Source organism: Battus philenor, unplaced genomic scaffold, assembly GCF_028537555.1.
Source record: "Battus philenor isolate CCGP_79_NKW_IND1 unplaced genomic scaffold, ilBatPhil1.0.hap1 SCAF_21, whole genome shotgun sequence".
In the NCBI taxonomy this organism is placed as follows: domain Eukaryota; kingdom Metazoa; phylum Arthropoda; class Insecta; order Lepidoptera; family Papilionidae; genus Battus; species Battus philenor.
The window spans coordinates 4,468,536-4,488,653 of record NW_027181684.1 but is presented as its reverse complement, the minus strand read 5'-3'; the positions used below and the strand labels follow the sequence as shown (position 1 = coordinate 4,488,653).

Below are 20,118 nucleotides of genomic sequence, written 5' to 3'. Positions count from 1 at the left end.
AAATTTTCTTTAAAGATTCAATGGCTTGCTTGGGCACAGAAAATCCGTAGATGAACGAAAGTAACACTCATTGCCCAGCGTGTTGGCCAGTTGAAGTGATAGCAGGCAGGTCCCACACATGACCGCTGGAGCCTCAAGTTTCCAAAGCGGAAACAATGTATTTCAGGCGTAGGATGTCCACAGCTGTATATAGACCTGTCCATAGATTTACAATAAGACCAGTTGAATGCAGCCTGCATTCAACGCTTAATTTAATTAATATTTATTAATTATTTATTGTTAATTTTTTTTCATGTAATAGTATAAATTGAGTAGCTTATGTGAACTTCTATGTGAAATATTTCTGTTAGCTACCACATGGTCACATGCAAGACATTACTAAGGGTCTGAGTGTACGCATATCAGTTCTACAACATGTCTTAGACCTCCCTTTGCTTAATTTTAATCTAAAGTTTAAAGTATATATTAATCTTATTTTCACATTCAAAGAGTTTTTAGTTAATCCAAATATATGAAACATGGTTTATTTATTCATGTACATGATTAATCACTGTCAAATTTCATTTAAAAAGAGCAACCGTTGGGTTTCAGGCCGACTCTACTCTACCGATTAGCATTCCGAACCGGCAGTTTAGCTAGAATAAACGACGATTCAAAAATGCCTACTTGATTAAAGATATTTTGAATTAATAAAAAAACTGATATCATTTGTATGTGAAGTAAAGTATGTTTGTTAAGTTCGAAATTTCTAAAATATTTTTAGTTCGCTTTATCTGTACGTCAATGTTTCAAGTATTCGCAGGCTGATAAAAGAAAGAGGTTGAGGTTATAAAACATGTTAAAGGTATTCAAAAGATGGATCATCGCAGGCTGGTCGAGAGAGGAACTCAGCTGTATTCTGGGTGCGGGGAGAGACGACGAACATCTCCTTTCGCGGCGGTAAGGCGACACCAAGAGCTCGCTCGCGTCTCACGCCAGTCGCACCACAGCTCGCGTCGACTCGACATGTAAGTACGACCCACCAGTGTCCTAGTGTCAGTGATAATATTGTGTTCAATTTTTAAAATTCGAGGTGCATTGATCTTTTTCACTCGCCCTTTTAATTTTTTTCTCTTTTGGTAAGTAGGCTGTTTTGTTTGTGGCCAGATAACATTTGATTGATAATTTATATTATGAAAATGATTTTTTATACACACTTGACATTATAAATAAAATTTGATAATTTTTAATTATTTAAAATATACAATATAAACGAATTTAATATGTTTTAATACCTACAAATTAGTTATATATATCGACATGTATGCTATCGGGAACACATCGTATTTTGTAATCGCTACTGTTCTATTTTTGAATATCGCGGTGCTCGGTTACAGTTTTACCGACCAATGGAAGATCTGTAAAGGCCAGTTTTCCCGCGATTTTGGCAGCCTGCCAGTTGCTAGCCAATAGCGTGAAAGCGCGGGAAGCGGGGGCGATTCGTGTTGCTGCCTTGAAGTTTTCAAACTAAAAGTTTCCAAATGTATCGAAATGAAAGATGATATATTTATTTACCTTAGTCTCTTTAGTATTCATATTATATTTTATTATTTAAAAATCATGAGGAATTACTATTGCGTATTATTGATTATTTAATTACATTAATTGTTTGGACTACTTAACATAATTAACGAAAATGTACTATTACACTATGATACACATGTATACATTATATAAATACTTCAAGTAGGATGTATGGTTTAACATAAATAATTTTTCAACTTAATGTACCGACATATTTTAAGACTAATTTTTTTGAACATGAATCATATCTAGATTCACCATGATTAATACTGTTAAGGCGTCTTTTACTCAACATTATATTACAATTTCTATAATGTATTTTCCCAAATTAGAAATGTGTCGATTTATGCGAAAAAACGTTTCTATTTCATAGTACAATATAAGTTGAGTACATATTTTTTCTAAAATTATTAACCTATTGGTTGAACAATCTATTTTTGATTTTATTATAAAAATATTAATGATCTCAGGTATTGAAATGTTGCCAAAAACTTTAGCTAAAGATTATCTGACATAATTACAAAAATATTTATAGAAAGAATTTGACAAAAACATGTGAAATTCTAACATGTTTCTTTATGTTAACGTGAAATATTGTCCAAAATTGATGTGGTTAAAAGGAAGGTGAAATTTTTAAGTTAGGTATGAGGTTATTTTTATTGAGAAACTAAGGAAAACGTTTACGGATATGTTAACGTGATGAATCGTTGCAGATGAGTTCGTTGATAATGTATTCTAGTAGGAAACGTTTATAATAGATAGAAGTTAAGGAATGCATTGATGTAAGATTATACGTTACAACCGAGGCATAGACAATGCGTTTGTCTATAAGCTCTCTGTAAACAATTCCATACAGGTATTATTTATTTAAAATTGTTTACGGAAAGCATACATTGATTTGAATATGGAATGATGTCTTTTTTTTGTCATTGACATGTGAATTTACGGTTTCACCTGGTTTAATGAGACATAGTGTTGAAGGCACTTTACTAGGTTCGAGAGCTCTTTGGGTGCCTAGGTTAGAGCAATTACATTATTTATTACACTGGATTTGAAGACCTACAAGCTCTTGGGTCTCTTCGACGGTTGATCGATGGTGTGATTGGTCGGACGGGTTCCTGGAAGAAGATTCGACTTACTTCGTCTTTCGAAACGCGTTTAGTATTCCAACTTATATGATCCTTTATGACTTTTAATATATTTTGTAATACCTAACTTTAGAAAACTGTATAATTTATGCTGTGTAATTTTTTTTCTAGATTAGCCCTTGAAGGTCACCAGCATTTCAGTCATACAACCGTCAACTGTTTGACCTAGATTTCCCTATAGCTTTTCAATAAAAAGGATTGTATGCGGCTTGCATCCAGTATCTTCCGACAACCTTAACCAAGTCTTCTGTCTACCTTGTAGGTGATGGTATGACATTGCGCTTCCCGGTCTGTGGTTTCCTTTCCAGAACTTTCAGGCCCGAGCGGCCATCTGTTCTGCGTGCTATGTCGCCTGTCTTCTTGATTTCTTCATTCTTCTTCAACTTATCAATCCTTTTGATATATAGGTTACTTTCGTAATCTTTGGAGATATTAAGGTTCTATTCTTGTGTCCAACTACTATAGTTTATCTTGTCGTTACATCGATCAGAAGAGACATAGTTATTTTTTTAATTAAAACATTAACATATATCTTTTGTTATTTGCTTATACTGTCATGGCTCAAAGGTTTGCAACAGTGATAGTACTAATAAATTAAGCACTGTCATATGAAAAAGGTTTAAGGGCACATTCGAGATAACGTTTGGTTATAAAAGTTATATTTGATATAGAAGTACTATTCTATTATTATTTGCCATTTTTCAATAGTAAACCATTTGATAACTATATAATTAAAAGTAGTATTGTATAACTTTCAAATAGAATTGTATTTATATTATTATTCTTCCTTCTTTTTTCAAATTCTCTGATGCATAAGCCACTTAAACAAACACAACATTCCTGAGAGTCATGCGCACGCAATTAATATAACCTTGGAACTTTTTTTTTCGCGGTTATATTTAATTATTCCATAATTATTTATTTTTACTTTTAAATTTAGATCACTGTGTGTTTCCCTAAAATAAATTGATTGATGAAAGAAAACCTTTAACAAAAAATTACTAAAGCTATGATAGACACAAATATAACATGATTTTACGTAGTAAAAAATACCATATAAGAAAATTTAAGATCAATGGGTAAAACACTACGACACACCACTTTTCTTCAAATCTGTGTCGATATAAATAGATAAAGCAATACACTATGGTTGTTAAAATGTATTAAAATTTTCTAAGAAATGAAATGACTCGGCAAAAATAGTTGAAGCAGTTTTAACTTCACAATCCGTCTCACAAAGCATATGTACTATGTTGATACCTTGAGTCGAACATCGTAAGCGATTCATAAGAATGTAAGTTAAAAGCGGCCAGCACCTTTTGTACATTTTTGCGAAACATGACTCATGGCGACGTGCTTTTCTTTTGAATCACGGCCCAGTACAGCCTCATCGAGACAATAACTCTGAACTGAGTTACTTACCCTTCGTTATTTAATAGCATACTTTTGTAATGAATTTTTGAAAACAATTTTACGGTTATTCATCTCTTAATTTAAAAAAAAAACGGTTGTAAATTTTAAAGATATCAATGCCTTTTAAGTTTACTGCATTCCTATTGTATTACAGTCTAGGTATTTTTTTTTGTTTGACATCATAATTATCATCATTCAGCTTTATGACGTTCGTTGGACGCTGGCTTCCCCCCTATAGCTCCTTTAGTACTGGTCCAAAGCAGCTCTCATCCGATGTCTCTACGACCTTAACAAGGATCTATGATGACGCGATGCACTTTCCGGTCTGTAGTCTCTGCTACAGAACTTTTACTCCAGCGGCCATTTGTTATTAATAAGCACTATTTGTTAATTGGCATCAGCTTCACCGAGTCTGATATAACAGAGCCCTGAAGTCGATTAGAATAAACCTCGTCACAGTAATGTTCAGATTGTTTTATTATTTATTACACCGAGTCGGGAGTGCAAGTTAGGCTCTTAAATCGCTTCGGCGGACGCTTTAAGAAGTGACTTGATGAAATGATCCTCAAAAGACAATCTGCTTGAGCTATCACTTAAAGCGCGTTTAGCATTTCTATTCGAGATTGACCAATATGGCTGAACCTCGGCAATTATCAAAGAGCTAGCTTCCTACTATTTTAGACAAAAATCAGCACTAAAAGAAGTAGAACGGAAGTAGGTAGACTAAAAGATTAAAAGAGTATTATAAATCTGAGTAATTGATTTTATTTCCCCGACAAAAAGGAGAGAACATACATCTTTTATGAATTAAAAAAAATATCATAATAGGAAAACTTGACTAATAATAGTTAATGTTTATTTATTTTCAAAAAGTAACAAAATAGTAATACTCTAGCCGTCTCTCGTCCGCTTCGCGAACTTAGTGAGCGCCCCTCAACTCCCTTGTAGGAAGAATTTTGCGTGTTACGTTCTTAGCTGATTTATACTCTATAAAACAAGTATTTTATACAAAATTACAAGTTGTTGCGTGTAATGGTTTGAGTGAAATAGTGATGAGTCGATGCATATATGGAAATCTCATATATATAAATAAAGAAAAATAAAACTCCTTTATAGTAAAATTATTGAACAATTACAGTATGTGAATACATAAATATATTGTTACCAACTTAAATTTGTGCATTAATAACTTAAAACTTCTGTCCGGTTTCCCGTGCGGCTGTAGTGAATTCCATTGTATAAATTCTCTCTCATTTCGCATGGGGATATTGCAGGATGTCGTAATTTGTTACCAACATTCCAACAATGCGACAACCTTCTTCGGTTGCAAATTGTTATGCGTATAAATGCAGTTTATTTGGTTCAGTACGCAGTAGGTTTATATGTATCTGTAAGTCTATAGCGCTGGTCGAACCGACACCGAGCGACCGCAGAAGTATTGACTTGCAGGTAGTATTTTAGGTCGTAATTTCTTAACGATGGAAGGTCAATAACATTGACAGTATCAAAAAAGGTAGAGTAAAGTTTTTTCTTTTGTTCTTCGAATTAAATCGACGAAGAAAAAACAAACTGAACATAACCGTAACTTTATGCCAACGCAAGTTAAATAAACCTTTATGTTTGTATTAATTTTTCTTTTTTGACCACGTTTTCGTGTTTTACTGAAGATGAAATAATTTACAAAAATTTACTGAATCTTGCGACGAATAATAAATTACCTTAGATGTATTTATCTAACTAATCAAATAAATCATAAACCAGTAATATAAATGTCATGTATATATATGAAATTTATTGGTACTCTGGTCATACAATTCATAAATGTACAGAAGTAGCAAAGTAGGTCGCGGATTCGATTCCCTTGAAGCAACTTTAGTTAATTCACACTGTGCATTAATTATATAGGACTACCACTGCTCACAAATAAGTTTCTAGAAGATGGGCTTGGTACACTATATTACCAACTTTAATAAGAATTGCAATTACATATTACATCATTGATTTGTATTTTAGTTTGTTAGTTCATTGTTATTAAAGTATATATGGTTTAGTTTTCTTTGATTAATTTATTGACTCGTTCTTTAATTTTCCTTTTTAATTTATTTTATTAATGACTGTTATCGTGTTATGTACGAATAACAAAGTACTTTTAAATTGTTCGCTGATATTTGCAAAATGTTAGCCCACCTTCGAGGTCACTTTGCACTCATTCACTCATTCACTCATTTCTCACAATTTTTTTTCTCTTTGAGCTTTTCGGTATATTGTAATCTTACAGTAACCTACTACACTTTGAGAAATGTATTTAATCGACTTATACAAAAGTATGGGTTATATTTTGTCTAATTGACCATTTTATTTATTTGTTTTTGGCAATTGAATTATCTTATATGATAACTTCAAAATGATTAAGGCACTCCTAAAACGGCATTATAAATCAAGGTATCCGTAATGGTTTACTAATACAGGATGTTTAGAAATATAAATTCGCTTTCTGGGAAAACACAATATTGATGTTCGAACCAAATTTTTGTCTTAATAGAATAAATATACCAATAAGTTCAACTTAACTGTTTATTTTGTTAAACTATAACATTTACTTAACTAAATTATTATTATTTTTGAATATAGTTGTATAAAATAAGCTTTTCATTATAATTATCATAAATGTAGCATGGCAATTTTAACGGTGATCTAAAAACGGTGGTCATTGTAAAAAATAACGAGTTAAAACGATGTACATACTTTTTTTTCTCTCTGTCCAATAACTGCCATCTTTTTTCAAGAGTTGTCTCCATAAACTCTGTTCTTATGTTGTTTTTGAAAAGGTCTGTCGACATTCTAGTGGTCTGTTTCTGCTCGGGGTAATTTTTTCTTAACAATTGTGAGGCTTATATATGTTAATAAAAAAATTCTAATAATAATGTTACTCGACTAAGCCTTTCAGCTTCGTACTGTTTAAGCTTGATCGGTGTTATTAAATAATATAATATAAAGAGATATATCTAATATATAAAATTCTCGTGTCACGGTGTTCGAACTTGAACTCCTCCAAAACGGCTCGACCGATTTTTACCAAATTTTACATGCGTATTCAGTATGTCTGAGAATCGGCTACTATCTATTTTCCATATCCCTAAGTGATAAGGGTGGTCCACCCCTAAATTTTATTTTTAATTTTTAGACAATTTTTTTGGTTTTTATTTTTTTATGATACAGAATACAAAAATATACATAATACATACAAACCTAAATTTTCACCCCTCTACGATCAACCCTTATCTTACATTTGTTAATTAAAAACTTTAATTTTTTTTGCAAAACAACGTTTGCGGGATCAGCTAGTTAGTTTATAATATAGACATATGAAAATCATCATCCGAACATTTCTTACTAGCGGTAGTTTTTATTGAGTCACTACACATGTAGAAATCAAAGAATAATTAAATTTTGTAAGCGAAGCTCTATTAATGCGTTAGCTTAACTCTACCAGTACTTGTAAGATCAATGCACTCTCAAAGCCATAAATAGCTGGATGCTGTATTTACATTACCAGGTTTATTCTACCCGACAACAATGTTAGATGTCATGTATCAAGTTATTCATATTTTGAAAATGTCGTCTTCTTTTGATTTCGTATTTTTTTTCTTAAATAGTATATATCTTTCAGTTTAACATTTTCATTTCGCTATCTTTTTGCATTTACAATTAAATGATCAAGTTGCTGAGTAAATGCCAGTTGTACAATTTTTTTTCAATTTTATTTCTATACGGAATTATATGTTATCAAATTGTATGTAATGTTATTATATTTTTTAATAATTTAGACTGTTATTTATGATTTATTTTTTTGGTATATCAATTTTAATACAGGATGATTAGTTATAGTTTTAGTAGTTTATGGTACCTTATTCAAAAATCGAAGTTCCAGAATTATTAAATGACAATGATAATATATTCCAAAAAATCGTTTTCAAAAATCTGATAAATAACTTTATAAATCAAATTATTTATTGTTTACATCTGTCCACGCAGACTGTACTGCCAGACATTATTGGCCTGTCGCTTTCCAAAAGAAAAAATAAATAAATATTCAAGAATGATCACTTCATATAGGGGAATTGGAAATAGATGTAAAAGCTTTAATGCGTTTTGCTGATGAATGCACCTATAACCAATAACCTATACATTATCAAATATTTTATAACATTATTCAAAACATTTTGATAATTTATAATATATAAAAATTTAGATTGTGATCCATTAATAAAGTAGATATTTAAAAATTCAGTTTTAATATAAAATTTGGTTAAATATATTATTACAGTTTACCTGTAATGATTTCTATATGACATACAAAATATCTGAATAGATTGTCTTTTTCAGCGTTTCGTCTAGGAAAGTGAAAAAAACCAAACCGCCACCATGGACGCGATCAAGAAGAAGATGCAGGCGATGAAGCTGGAGAAGGACAACGCCCTTGACCGCGCCGCGATGTGCGAACAACAGGCCAAGGACGCCAACCTACGCGCTGAGAAGGTACACAACCATACCTTTCCCGAGGCACTAGGCCTTTGACCGTACCGAGAAGCACACACGTACACAGACACTATGTTATTTATTAGCTTAATATACACTTACACTTAATTAAACTATATAAATTCTATACAAAATAATGCGTACGCATATCATTAAATTATTAAAATTAGTTTACTTTGTATATCATTTTTGGTAAAATAGCTCAGCAAATAAATAGAAGAGGGTCATCATCATACCAGTCTATAGACGCCCAAGAAGGCATGTCTACTTCAAAGATTGCAACTTCGTCTTGCGCAGCCCGCATTCAGTGACATCTAGGCCTTAACTGTGTTGATGGTACACTTATTGGGGGCCTAACCATGTTGCATAAAATATTAAATAGTAAATACGAAATTCCTGTCTAAATCTATTTAGATTATTTTACAATTTTTGACAGCGTTTTTGAGTTTTATTCAAGATGCAATCATTTGAAGTAATGGGATCAATCAAAATTAATTATAAAAGTGGTGCGAAAAATTGTCGCTTAGTTACATGTTATATATCACCACTCCATGCCCTAAGGTTGGCATCTGTATCTTTGCCAAACAAATACAAATACAAACCATCAATGTATCATTAGAATTACTGATCAATCTGCATCCGCTCCTCGTGATGGATACAGGACCATAGCTCGTCTCTGAGATGAGCAGTGTCCCAGCATTGGGAACAGTATAACAGTATTCAGTTAGATAGGATTACATTTCATTTTTTTGTCTACATAATCGTAATAAAATAATCCAAAAAAAAAACACGTGAAACATAAATATAAACAGTATATACATCTAATGATTTTAATTATAAAATAATTTATCTATAATATATGTGTAACTTAACGTTTATAATATCTTAATGATATTCGACCAGACACGGTCATCATCATTTCAGTCACAGGACGTCCACTGTTGGACAAAGGCCTTCCCAGACCTAATAATGGATATAAAATAATATTCTATCACTATAGAGTAATTCAATCAACAGTAGTGAAGATATTGTAATTATAAGCGAGGGGGTATACATTTCCTTACCTGTTTCGTTACAACAATAAGTATTTTTCACTTAGTATTAATATTTACGAAATGAAACAAGAAACAGATATACTAAGATATTTAATACGATATATGTCAACATCTTTTACTAGAATAGGTGTCATAATAATTTCATAAAATATTTTTGAGTCGTTTCAAAATTTTATTTTATATTTCTATTTCTTTACTAGTTTTACATATCGAAACACAAATAAAATATAAGGTGTTTTGTAACTAATATTGAATTTATGCCTTTTTTTGGAGATAAGTTGTATTATTTCCTCAATCGTATCATTATTGGTTATTTATTTAAACCTACTTGGTATCGCTTTTTCTCTGTACGTCCTAAAAAGTTCACCCGGTAGAAAATGCCTTCGGCATTAAGTTTTACTTTGCATATAGAACAAAGTGTTTAATTAAATAATAATTAAACTTGTTCTTATCTATCATATGAAAAGATTGCATTGGTATTTCACAAAGAGACTCTTTGTCCAGAAATATTTTCATACAAATATAAATGAAGATTTAATAATGCGTTTAATATATTTTTTGTTGCAATTGTTTGTGTAGGCCGAAGAAGAGGCTAGGCAGCTCCAGAAGAAAATCCAGACGATTGAGAACGATCTCGACCAGACACAAGAAGGTCTCATGCAGGTCAACGCCAAACTGGAAGAGAAGGAAAAGGCTCTACAAAACGTAAGTTATAGTAATAAAAACTTTAATGTTACATGACTTTTACCACCCAACTTTAAATATTACTGCTTGATTTAGTTCTAATCGGTTCGGTATGAACGAACCAAAGCGCCTGACGGTTTTGATGATATAGTTTTAAAAATGAATGTTCTCTTTAGAAAATCCAGTTTAAATATTTTGGAAAAGTTTAATGTGAGACAAATTTTACATAATGCTACTCAATTAATTTTAAGCGGCCAAGAAATTTCTAGTTCTATTTTTTAGCACCGTTTTTTAAAATTTAATCGTATAAAAATTTTATGCCATGTTTAACTGATTATTACAGTAAAAATTCAAAAATATATGAAGAATTTTAAATATGATAATACGACTTTATAATATAATTTTTGAGCATTCAGGCATATCGTAAGGAACGTCAGGTGAAATTACTTGAATTCATAGTATCAAAATGATTTGACTGTATTGGAAAATCACGATTTGCGTTTTTAAATTCGTTACATAAGATTTTGTACAGATTATAAGCACCAAAAAATTGTTCATCAAAAGTAATCAGCAAAAGTAACTCGTAAACTTTGTAAAGGAAAACAAATTACAGTATACAAAGATTTATTTATGCATAAAATTGAATACACGTTCTATTTTAATAGTTTTTTTTTATAAATAATTTGAGTTGTACAATGTAGTTCAGTTTTTATATGAGGGATATTTTTTGTTTTTTTTTTCGGTTTATAAAAGAACTTATCTTAAAATATATTAGCTATAATTTAATACAGATTCGCCATTTTATATACATTTTGTAATAAACTATCTATCATCTGGGTGTGATGCCAAAATAGATAACTTTTTTATTCAAGCGCAGAAGTAATAGGTATAAAAAACTGTCGGTAGGTATAGTATTAGTTTCGAATATAAAGTTTATTTCGACTTTATTAAATTACCTATAACATCTGGAATCTCGCGCTCCAGGGGGTTCTGCTCCTACCGCGTGTTCCGCGCGTCGAAGTTATTTTCGGCGCTCGCCACCTAATATGGGACCGTTGCCCAGTGTTTCGTTAAAATTAGAATCATGCTCACCTCACATCGACTAACTTGTAATCTAACACGCGTTTTGTTAAATTATTTTGCTAAAAAAATTTATGGTTTATTTTCCTAAACGAATCTTAATGATTAAATTATTTGAATATTATTTATTTATTAATTTTATTATTAAATTCATTTTTTAGATAGGATTTGAGTTTAATTTTCATTAATCGTATGCAACATAGTTTTGAGGCACAAATTAATTTCTCTCTGTCGATAAAGCAGTTCCGATAGTGAATGACTTATGCCAAGATGGCGGTCAAACAGCGACTGCAGCGCCACGTTATTGTTTATGAACGAAAACGACAGTCAGTGAACATGGCCGCCGCCGCTGCGCGGTCGGACGGATCGCGCGGATCGTACGGTGTGCAGTGATGTCCGCGCCCGCGCCCCACGCCCACGGGCGCACCCCCGTGCGGCGCAGGGGGCACCAACACCACCCGCGCCTGCGGGGCGACCGAGTGCCCGCCCCCGGAGCCTCCGCAAACGCGACTCCGTCCAGACAACTGACTTTAGACACTCAAACAGCCGATGTTGTGCCTTGTGTCAATAGTGTTAGTGAATCTCAAGAACTGACAAGGACGAATAGTGACGACGCACTTTCGAATCGAAATATAACAGAGGACTCGAATATTGAGGATGAAATTGACTTTGATGTTAGAATTACTGGTCCAGGATCGAATAGTGGATCGGATGATGATTTCTCTTTTAAAGAGGAAAGGTCCGCAGGCGATGGAGCCGAAACGACCGCAGTCTCGACTGATGCTTTGGACGATGATCCAGAAACCGCAGAACTTGCAAAACTTAGGTGCCCTAGTGAATGTACAGAAGCACTTGCAGCTAGAGAGAATCGGCGTAGAAGAAGATGTGCTGATTATCCTGGTCTCGCTTTTGGAAGTTCTATATTTTCTTCGGATACGATGATAAAGTTCTCCATAATCAAAAATGAGTTGCAGAATATCAAAAATACGGCATTAAAAAGGGTAACGACTTTTATTATTTCGGCTTTGTTTAAGTGTGAGTGTGGGAGACTTGGCCAAATGTGCTGAGAACTATTTTTAATCGCATTCCGTCAGACTAATGTCTGTTTTCTTGGAGCAGGGCGCGTGCTGATCAGCTGAGCCAGTGACATTTCATTTGACTTGTTTACCTGGTTGATTGGTTCCTGTGGCGCTAGATGTCGTAATATTCAAAATTATTACAATCTATTACAAGTATTTTCATAGTTAGCGTTTTCTTAAAATATATTAGTGATATAACTTTTTGTAATATTATTTTAAATATGATTTTCTTCCAAGAAATCGAGACAATAGAAGAGCTATCTAGACATCTTACTGTACAAATTACTATCTTACTTTTATACTGTTTATTTAGTACATCTGAAACCGATAGCGTCAGCATTTTTAGTATGACAGCAAAGGCACACTATTTAGGTCAGGGTTTTGATAATTTATTTTGTTCATTTTAATCGTCAATTTATTCAGTAACACATTTATCACCTTTGACTAGAAATATTGATGTTTGTTTTTAACTTTTTATTGTTTATTTAACAGTTAAAGATAATTTTTGCTTTTAATTCTTGGAGTGATTTACAACTTAAGAACTACACTGAACAACACGTCGCCATTCCACAATAGAATTCAATCTAAATAAGTTTTAATGATAGTGATAATAACGGCAATGATTCTTATCACTGTTTATTAAATTTTAATTACTAAACAATGTGAATGTCTTTAATATTATTATCGACTTGAATTAGGCAGTCTACTTGGAGAAGTCGTGTACAAAAGTAATATTACTTCAATATATTACATTAATATTGGACGTATTTATCATATTTTTACTTGAATTTATGTAGACCTATGCACTATGGTCGTGGAATGCATTGATCTTAAACCCGATTGGGGGATTTTATAGTAAATATTATGTTGCAACACTGTTAAATTTTTTAAAATTTATCTTAGTGTATCGTAGAAACTACGTGGCTTACAAGGAATACTAAATTGATTTTGATACTATTCGAAAGTCGAACCAGTTACTTTGCTTCGGTTAAGTTATGCGAGAAATGGCTTCAATGTCTGACAGAATCAGTAGGAATATTTATTTTCACCGACAAGGCTTGTTGGATCAGCAAGTTGAAGTGGGAGTGGGTAGAGGGCAGGCCACAGAGCGCGAAGAACCGATGTCTGTTGAGGTCTTAAAATTCTGGAGTAGAGATCACGGTCCTATTAGTAATTTATGGAGGCGGCCCATGTCCAGCAATAGACGTCTAGTGGATGAAATTTTGATGATGATGTCTAAGTCTAAAGGTTCCTCATAAGTGCCTTGAACAATGCAGACATCTATTTTTCTTGCAACATGATGTGAAAAAGTATCAAAATTAAAATAATTTGTAGTAAATTCTTTTTTATAGTCTCTAGAAATGTTTATGCAATAGCCATAAAAAAAATTGTAGCATCGAATTGTATTTTTTGGTCTATGACAATTATTATTAGGTTTAGGTCTTTTTTTAGGTTATTATTGACATTAAACTGCAATAGTTATTTTGTTATACTGGAATAACATTTCTATAATTGGTTTTATTTTTTAATATATCATTATTAAGTTATGATTGGCTTCTTTGAATTAAGAAGCGATATTATTCTGCATTATACTTTGACGTAAGTCTTTGTCGTACCAAGAAATTAATACGTTAGATAATCTCCTAAGAATCTGGCTGCTACAAAGACAAATGCATTTGATAAAAAAAAACTTGTTACGCGCGTTTCACAGTGAGAGCTGAATATTAGAGATCTGATTATAATAATTGTGCATTCTCCTTTCATTCTTTGCAATGGCATTTATATACGTATACATTTAACTTTTTTTTTATGTAAACATTTTGCAGTCCAAACATCTTATGTTTGGACTGCGGAAACTGACGCCATATTATTATATAGTGCTTTTTTATCCCCAATCAATGCAATTGCATTATTACTTATTACTTTCATATGTGGTAAAATAAATCTTAAGCCAAAAAATTATATTGCCCGTAAATTAACGTCAAACTGATCTTTGATGAGAAATATTTTTATAAAAGTTGTAATGTAGTAATAAAGATATTTTTGTGTGTCATTTACAGAAAACAATATGAATGTCAAAATAATATACAAAATACATGTACACAAAATTTATTTCCTTTTTTCAATGACGATTAGTTGAAAAAGCGTGACCTTTTTTAATTAATTTTCAGGGTTTGTCGCTCACTGCTGTATAAACAGGTTTTAGCTTAACGTTGATTTATGGCACACCTTTAATATACAAGTGTTAAAATCTAATAGAAGTCCCTCAACTACAAGTGAAGACCTAACAACTATTGGATTATAACTCGTAATGTGTGCATATTATAATCTGTAATATTCAATGTGATTACAAATATATATTAAATGACATTGAAGTGTCATTGATTATAACTAGTTCAAAAATAGAACCACGAGCATTTTCACGAATCCGGAGCATGAATCTTGTTTTTATTATCTGTTCTTAATGTTTATAAACTAGGTATAGCGAGAAAAAATGGCTTTTATATTAAGAAGCATTAACCGTAACTTACGTGGTGATTGGTTATTGGTGTAAAAGCATAAAAGGGATAAATATCATTTATTTTCAATGAATGTATGGCATAACCTATCCAAAAATGTATAAGAAGAAATAGCGTTATCAAAATTAGGATTACTACATATTTAAATAAATTATTGTTACTCTGTCTCTGCAAGCTTTGTAATGCCAGAAGTTATTGACCTGTCGCTTTCCACTAGAAAAAAATGTAATGTATTGCAGAGAGATCTCTTTATACAGTGTTAAGTTTTTTTGCTGCCGAATAAGCTACATTTTTTTAAAAAAAAACTTCCACCTGGTTATAGGTGTATAAGATTGAAAGGAGTGAGCCACCCGGTATATTGGTTAATGGTAAAGATTTAAATATGTATTTACAATGGTGGCATCAATTCAGTTAGAATTTGTAAAATAAAAACGATAAAAAATTTAACTCGCTTTGTTTTATCGTCTAAAAAGAACAGAATTTAATTTAAACTGTCTTATTCATATTAGAAAAACAAAAACTGACAGTAAATTGTATAATGACGAATTTTTGGATTTTAAGATAATAAACCTGTGCACATTTAAAAATATAGCTATGTGAACGCATCTTTACATTTCAGTCTGTCTTTTTAATATCGTTACTAAAGTGCAACTGAGAGAACGTTATATGAACCCCATCTGGCAAAAATAGACTAAGTTTTCTGAAACATCATTATTGGTGCTGCACTATAAGTTAACTCAAGGTAATATGAATTAACGTATCCTGCGCTCATCATTGAACAAGTCTGTACGAAGGTATTTGCTTGTATGAAGCAAATAACCTATTTAAAATGCGTTCGTAAAATCAATGTAAATTTAAAATAAAGAATCCATATGGTTAGCTGTAATATAATTCCTTCAATTCACGTTAGTCGTTATCGAATACATACACGAAGTAATGTTTATTAATGTAAGTTTTTTTAAACTCCACCGGTACATTAATTTTTTGCACATTGTGTGTCCATTTAACGGAATTAAAAAATAGGCGAATACTTTCTAAATTACGTCATACGGATTTCGGTTGCCTGTTTGTGCAGTAGTACATTGCTTCCTCCACTCCTCGTCTCTGTAATGACTTGCCGCATTTTTGCAATCTTTCAATAACGTAACACTAGATGGCGTCTATTTCATGCGTTACGCAGATTATTTTTAAATAATAAAAAAAACGTAAAATGAAAATCAACGAAAACTTATAACAGATATTTAAATATAAGAGAAATGTGAAATGAAACAAAACGGTCCTTTTTAATTTTTTTTTGTGTACACAGACTATTATATTAACTAGTTTACAGTATTGTTATTTATTTATAATTTCCGGGTTTTTGGAGTGCAGTCGTTGAACCGTAGCGCCAAACCCATAATATTTTGTACACTGCTTTCAACATCTCTTTTGATTTGACCCTACAGGATGTAGATTATATCAACCGTTAACAGGTGGAGCTAGTGCGATGGAGTAGACGGCTTGATTGTGTGACGTCACAGTACTCCACTGACATTTGCCATTCGAACAATTCGTTGTCAAAGTAGTAGTCACGTTGTCTTATGAATTATATTTTACAAACAATTTATATTTTAATAAATGAATTGTTATAATCTTTATACAAAAAACCTGCTGCAGTAAAGTGAGCGTCATTAGCGAAGTGGTGATAAAGTTGCACAGTGTAGGTTGACGGCGGCCATTTTATATGCCGGCTGTGTTCATTCGTGCTCAGCTATCTCAGCGATACGGAGCTGTAAGGAACGGGGCAATCAGTTGGCATTTTCGCAAGTAGAGCGAAGGTGTCTATAGTTTTAACTTTTAGGTATTCTTTTTAAAACAAAAGTGAATAAAAATGACTACAAATATGCAGCAAGGTACCATTTTGGATGTTTTAAAAAAGAAGATGAGGCAAACGAAAGAGGAAATGGAAAAATATAAGGACGAGTGCGAGGAATACCACAAACGATTGCAAGTGGAAATAATGCGAAGAGAAGAAGTAAGAAAACGTGATATTAGTTTGTGTTTTGTTTTATAAAGATAGTCTAGCTCGTACGTGTTAAAATACTTGATAAATTAACTTGAAGTAGATGTTTGAATATCAGTAGTTGCTATCTACCTATAATATAGTGAGTAATGTCCGGCCATACTGAGGTGTGCCTTCGACGTACGCATATTTACCTCTCTTTCTTATATCGTTAGTTTTGAACGTGTTCGAGTGAAAAAGAAATAAATTTCGTGCTTAACTCATTTTTACCATAGACTATAGGTGTTTCGAATAAAATTACTGTACTATTCCGAATCGTTATAATACTTAACGTGGATTCGAATGAAGTACTTTAAACTTTTAGTACGTTACCCTCGTGACAGGATTATTATTGAGCCCATATTAAAATACAATAGGTTAGAACAGCTAATCATGGTGTGATATCCGCGCATTCTGAAAAACATTCCTTTAGCGACATCCTAGGAGTTGCGCGCCGGCGCCAGGAAGGCGTGTCCGAATTCTCGTCGTTATCACAGTATGACGTAACTTTAAATAGGGCTATAATATAAAAAATCAATTTTTATGAATAATATTCTTTTTTTGGGGAATATTTTGATGGCAAAATATGTACCAAAATTTTGGCGAAAATCTTGTTACAACAATAATTAACTTATATTTTTTTCCTACTTAGATCTTCTATAAGTATTAAAATTATTTTAATTAAGAAACAACAACAAAAAATTATCGCGGCAAGGTTTTGCATTTAAAAATCGGTTTATATTTTTAGAGTAATGAAATAATAGTGATAAAATCTATTTTCCATAAAGACTACTTCACTGAAAGTTTCATGAAGATAGTTTATATATCTTCAAAGTAGGACTCCTTTTACTTTGTACGCATTTATTTTTGAGTAATTGCTTTATATAAAATTGTAATATTTTACTTGATTTTAAATAATGATATTAATAATTACAATTGTATACTAAGCAACCTTATCAGATTTCCTATCTATTTTAAGATAAGAAAATATTAACTATAATGATATAAAAATTGCAGCAATGATAAATCTAATAATAAGGATATTAAAATGTAGATTTACTTAAAATTTGATATTATTTTAATGAAATGTTATTTCAACTAAAAATGAATAGTTTTGTATAATAACCTAGTGCAGGTTTATTGTAAGATTAGTTCTTCCTTTTTTTAACTAATCATAATTAACTAATAAACTAATCATCTGCAGTTGTTTGAAATTATGCAAAAAATATTTCCCATTACATTCTAGATTGTTTCTGGTGAATCAAATATAATTTTTAACTGTAAAATGTAAAAGCAAAATCTTTTAACATAATGAATATATTAGTTTGAATAATTTATCCAATTTCAATAATTTTTTCAATAATTTATTGTCTTGAAGTTTTGGTTTTAATTCTGATAGGAGTTCATTGACAGATATGTTCTAATAGGAATTCATGTTCAGTCACCCTATATTTTAACTCTTGTGTTACAATAGTCAAAGGTGATTTAAAAAATGGAAATGAATGTCTAATGATTTTACCTAATCCAGTGAAATAAATAATGTGAATAGACCAAGCTAAGGTTCCTATTGGATTCCTCAAGCTCAGATATGGGCTGGTCTACCTTTAGGACTTGGCTACCATGAACTTGGTAAATCTGTAATTGTAATATGAAAATTTAGCCTCATCAGACAACTTTTTAGGTAATTAAAGAAAATTATGTGTGAATTAGGTTTATATTTTGACCTCATTCTGTTACTTAGGTCTTTATAGTATGGTTAAAGTATTAGAGTTAGATACTGGTATAATCTATTAAACATTCATGATTTTTGATCTAGGAACAATGTTTTTGGGCCTTAGAAATTAATGCCAAAACATTGAAATAATGGCATGAACAAACACTGTTCACTGTCTTATCTCTTTGTATGTCTATATGGTGTTAAATGTTATGGGTAATAGTGTCAATGACTCTTAATTTGTATTATACTTGTAAATGCAAGAGGCATGTAAATGTTTTTTTTTTCATGTTATATCAAATTAAAGTTACATATGTAGGTTGGTAGCATTGATAAGTTTGTCTGGGGTTATTAATAGCGTCTACGAGCGCATGACGACACAGGATAAAAGGAAAAACTGGGACTCGTTCGATAGCTTCCTCGCAACAAGGACGCGTGATGTCATAGACATGTGCAAGCCAGTGGAATATAAATAGTGTTGGGCCTCGCGAGTAGCGAAATATTCCAATCCGTTTAATTCACAACACGTATCATACGTAGACATTTAACAATGCGGTGCCGATGTACTTACATATATGATGTACAAGAACAGAGGCATATATTACATATGTATTTGGGCACAAAAAAGTAAAACATCTTGTATAGAGAAAAAAATATTGTTAACTATGTTGTTCAAATTTATTTTTAGTTGTTTGGTATACACTTGAATATCGCTGTTTCAACGTTATTTCCATAATGAAAAGGTTAATAGGCTATATTATAATTTTTAACACATTTGGAGAAAAAAATGATTACAATACTCATACCTTAATAAGGCATAAAATACTTATACTTATTCATTTACGTATTATTAAGATACTTACTGTACTAAAATCTTTGTCACATCAGCCGATAGACGTCCAATGCAAGGCATAGGCGTCTCCTAAGAATTGTAGAATTATACATAAATGAGTAGATGATGCATTATTTAATGAAAAACGATTTCCACAGGCCGAATCCGAAGTGGCTGCACTCAACCGACGCATCCAACTCCTGGAAGAGGACCTCGAGAGGTCCGAGGAGCGTCTCGCAACCGCCACCGCCAAGTTGTCTGAGGCCAGTCAAGCTGCCGATGAGTCTGAACGGTGAGTCATGTCCTTTTTTATATGAATCAACAACAGTGATCAAGTACTTTATAAAACTATCCCAAAACAATAAAAATGTTCTAAATAGTTTGTTCGAAATCAAGCTGATTTTAAGAGCTTTGTGAAATTTTATTTAATTAGTAATGTTGCATAACTTTA

The 20,118-nt window shown here is 31.9% G+C and overlaps 1 protein-coding gene across 19 annotated transcripts in view; it reads left to right on the top strand.

Moving 5' to 3' along the window:
• The first annotated feature begins 897 nt into the window (after positions 1–897).
• The window catches only part of Tm1 (tropomyosin 1), a 32,412-nt gene continuing 13,191 nt past the window's right edge, over positions 898–20,118 (top strand). For 3 of the 19 annotated variants that reach the window (XM_068766328.1, XM_068766327.1, XM_068766329.1), the window contains exons 1-4: positions 899–1,007; positions 8,511–8,663; positions 10,298–10,423; positions 19,826–19,959. In XM_068766328.1, coding sequence (XP_068622429.1) covers positions 8,550–8,663; positions 10,298–10,423; positions 19,826–19,959 — 374 coding nt within the window. In that variant the 5' untranslated portion in view covers positions 899–1,007; positions 8,511–8,549. Of the gene's footprint in view, positions 1,008–1,035; positions 1,119–8,510; positions 8,664–10,297; positions 10,424–11,771; positions 12,484–16,620; positions 17,095–19,825; positions 19,960–20,118 lie in introns of those variants that run through there. The other 16 variants (XM_068766331.1, XM_068766330.1, XM_068766325.1 and 13 more) reach the window with 14 other exon arrangements.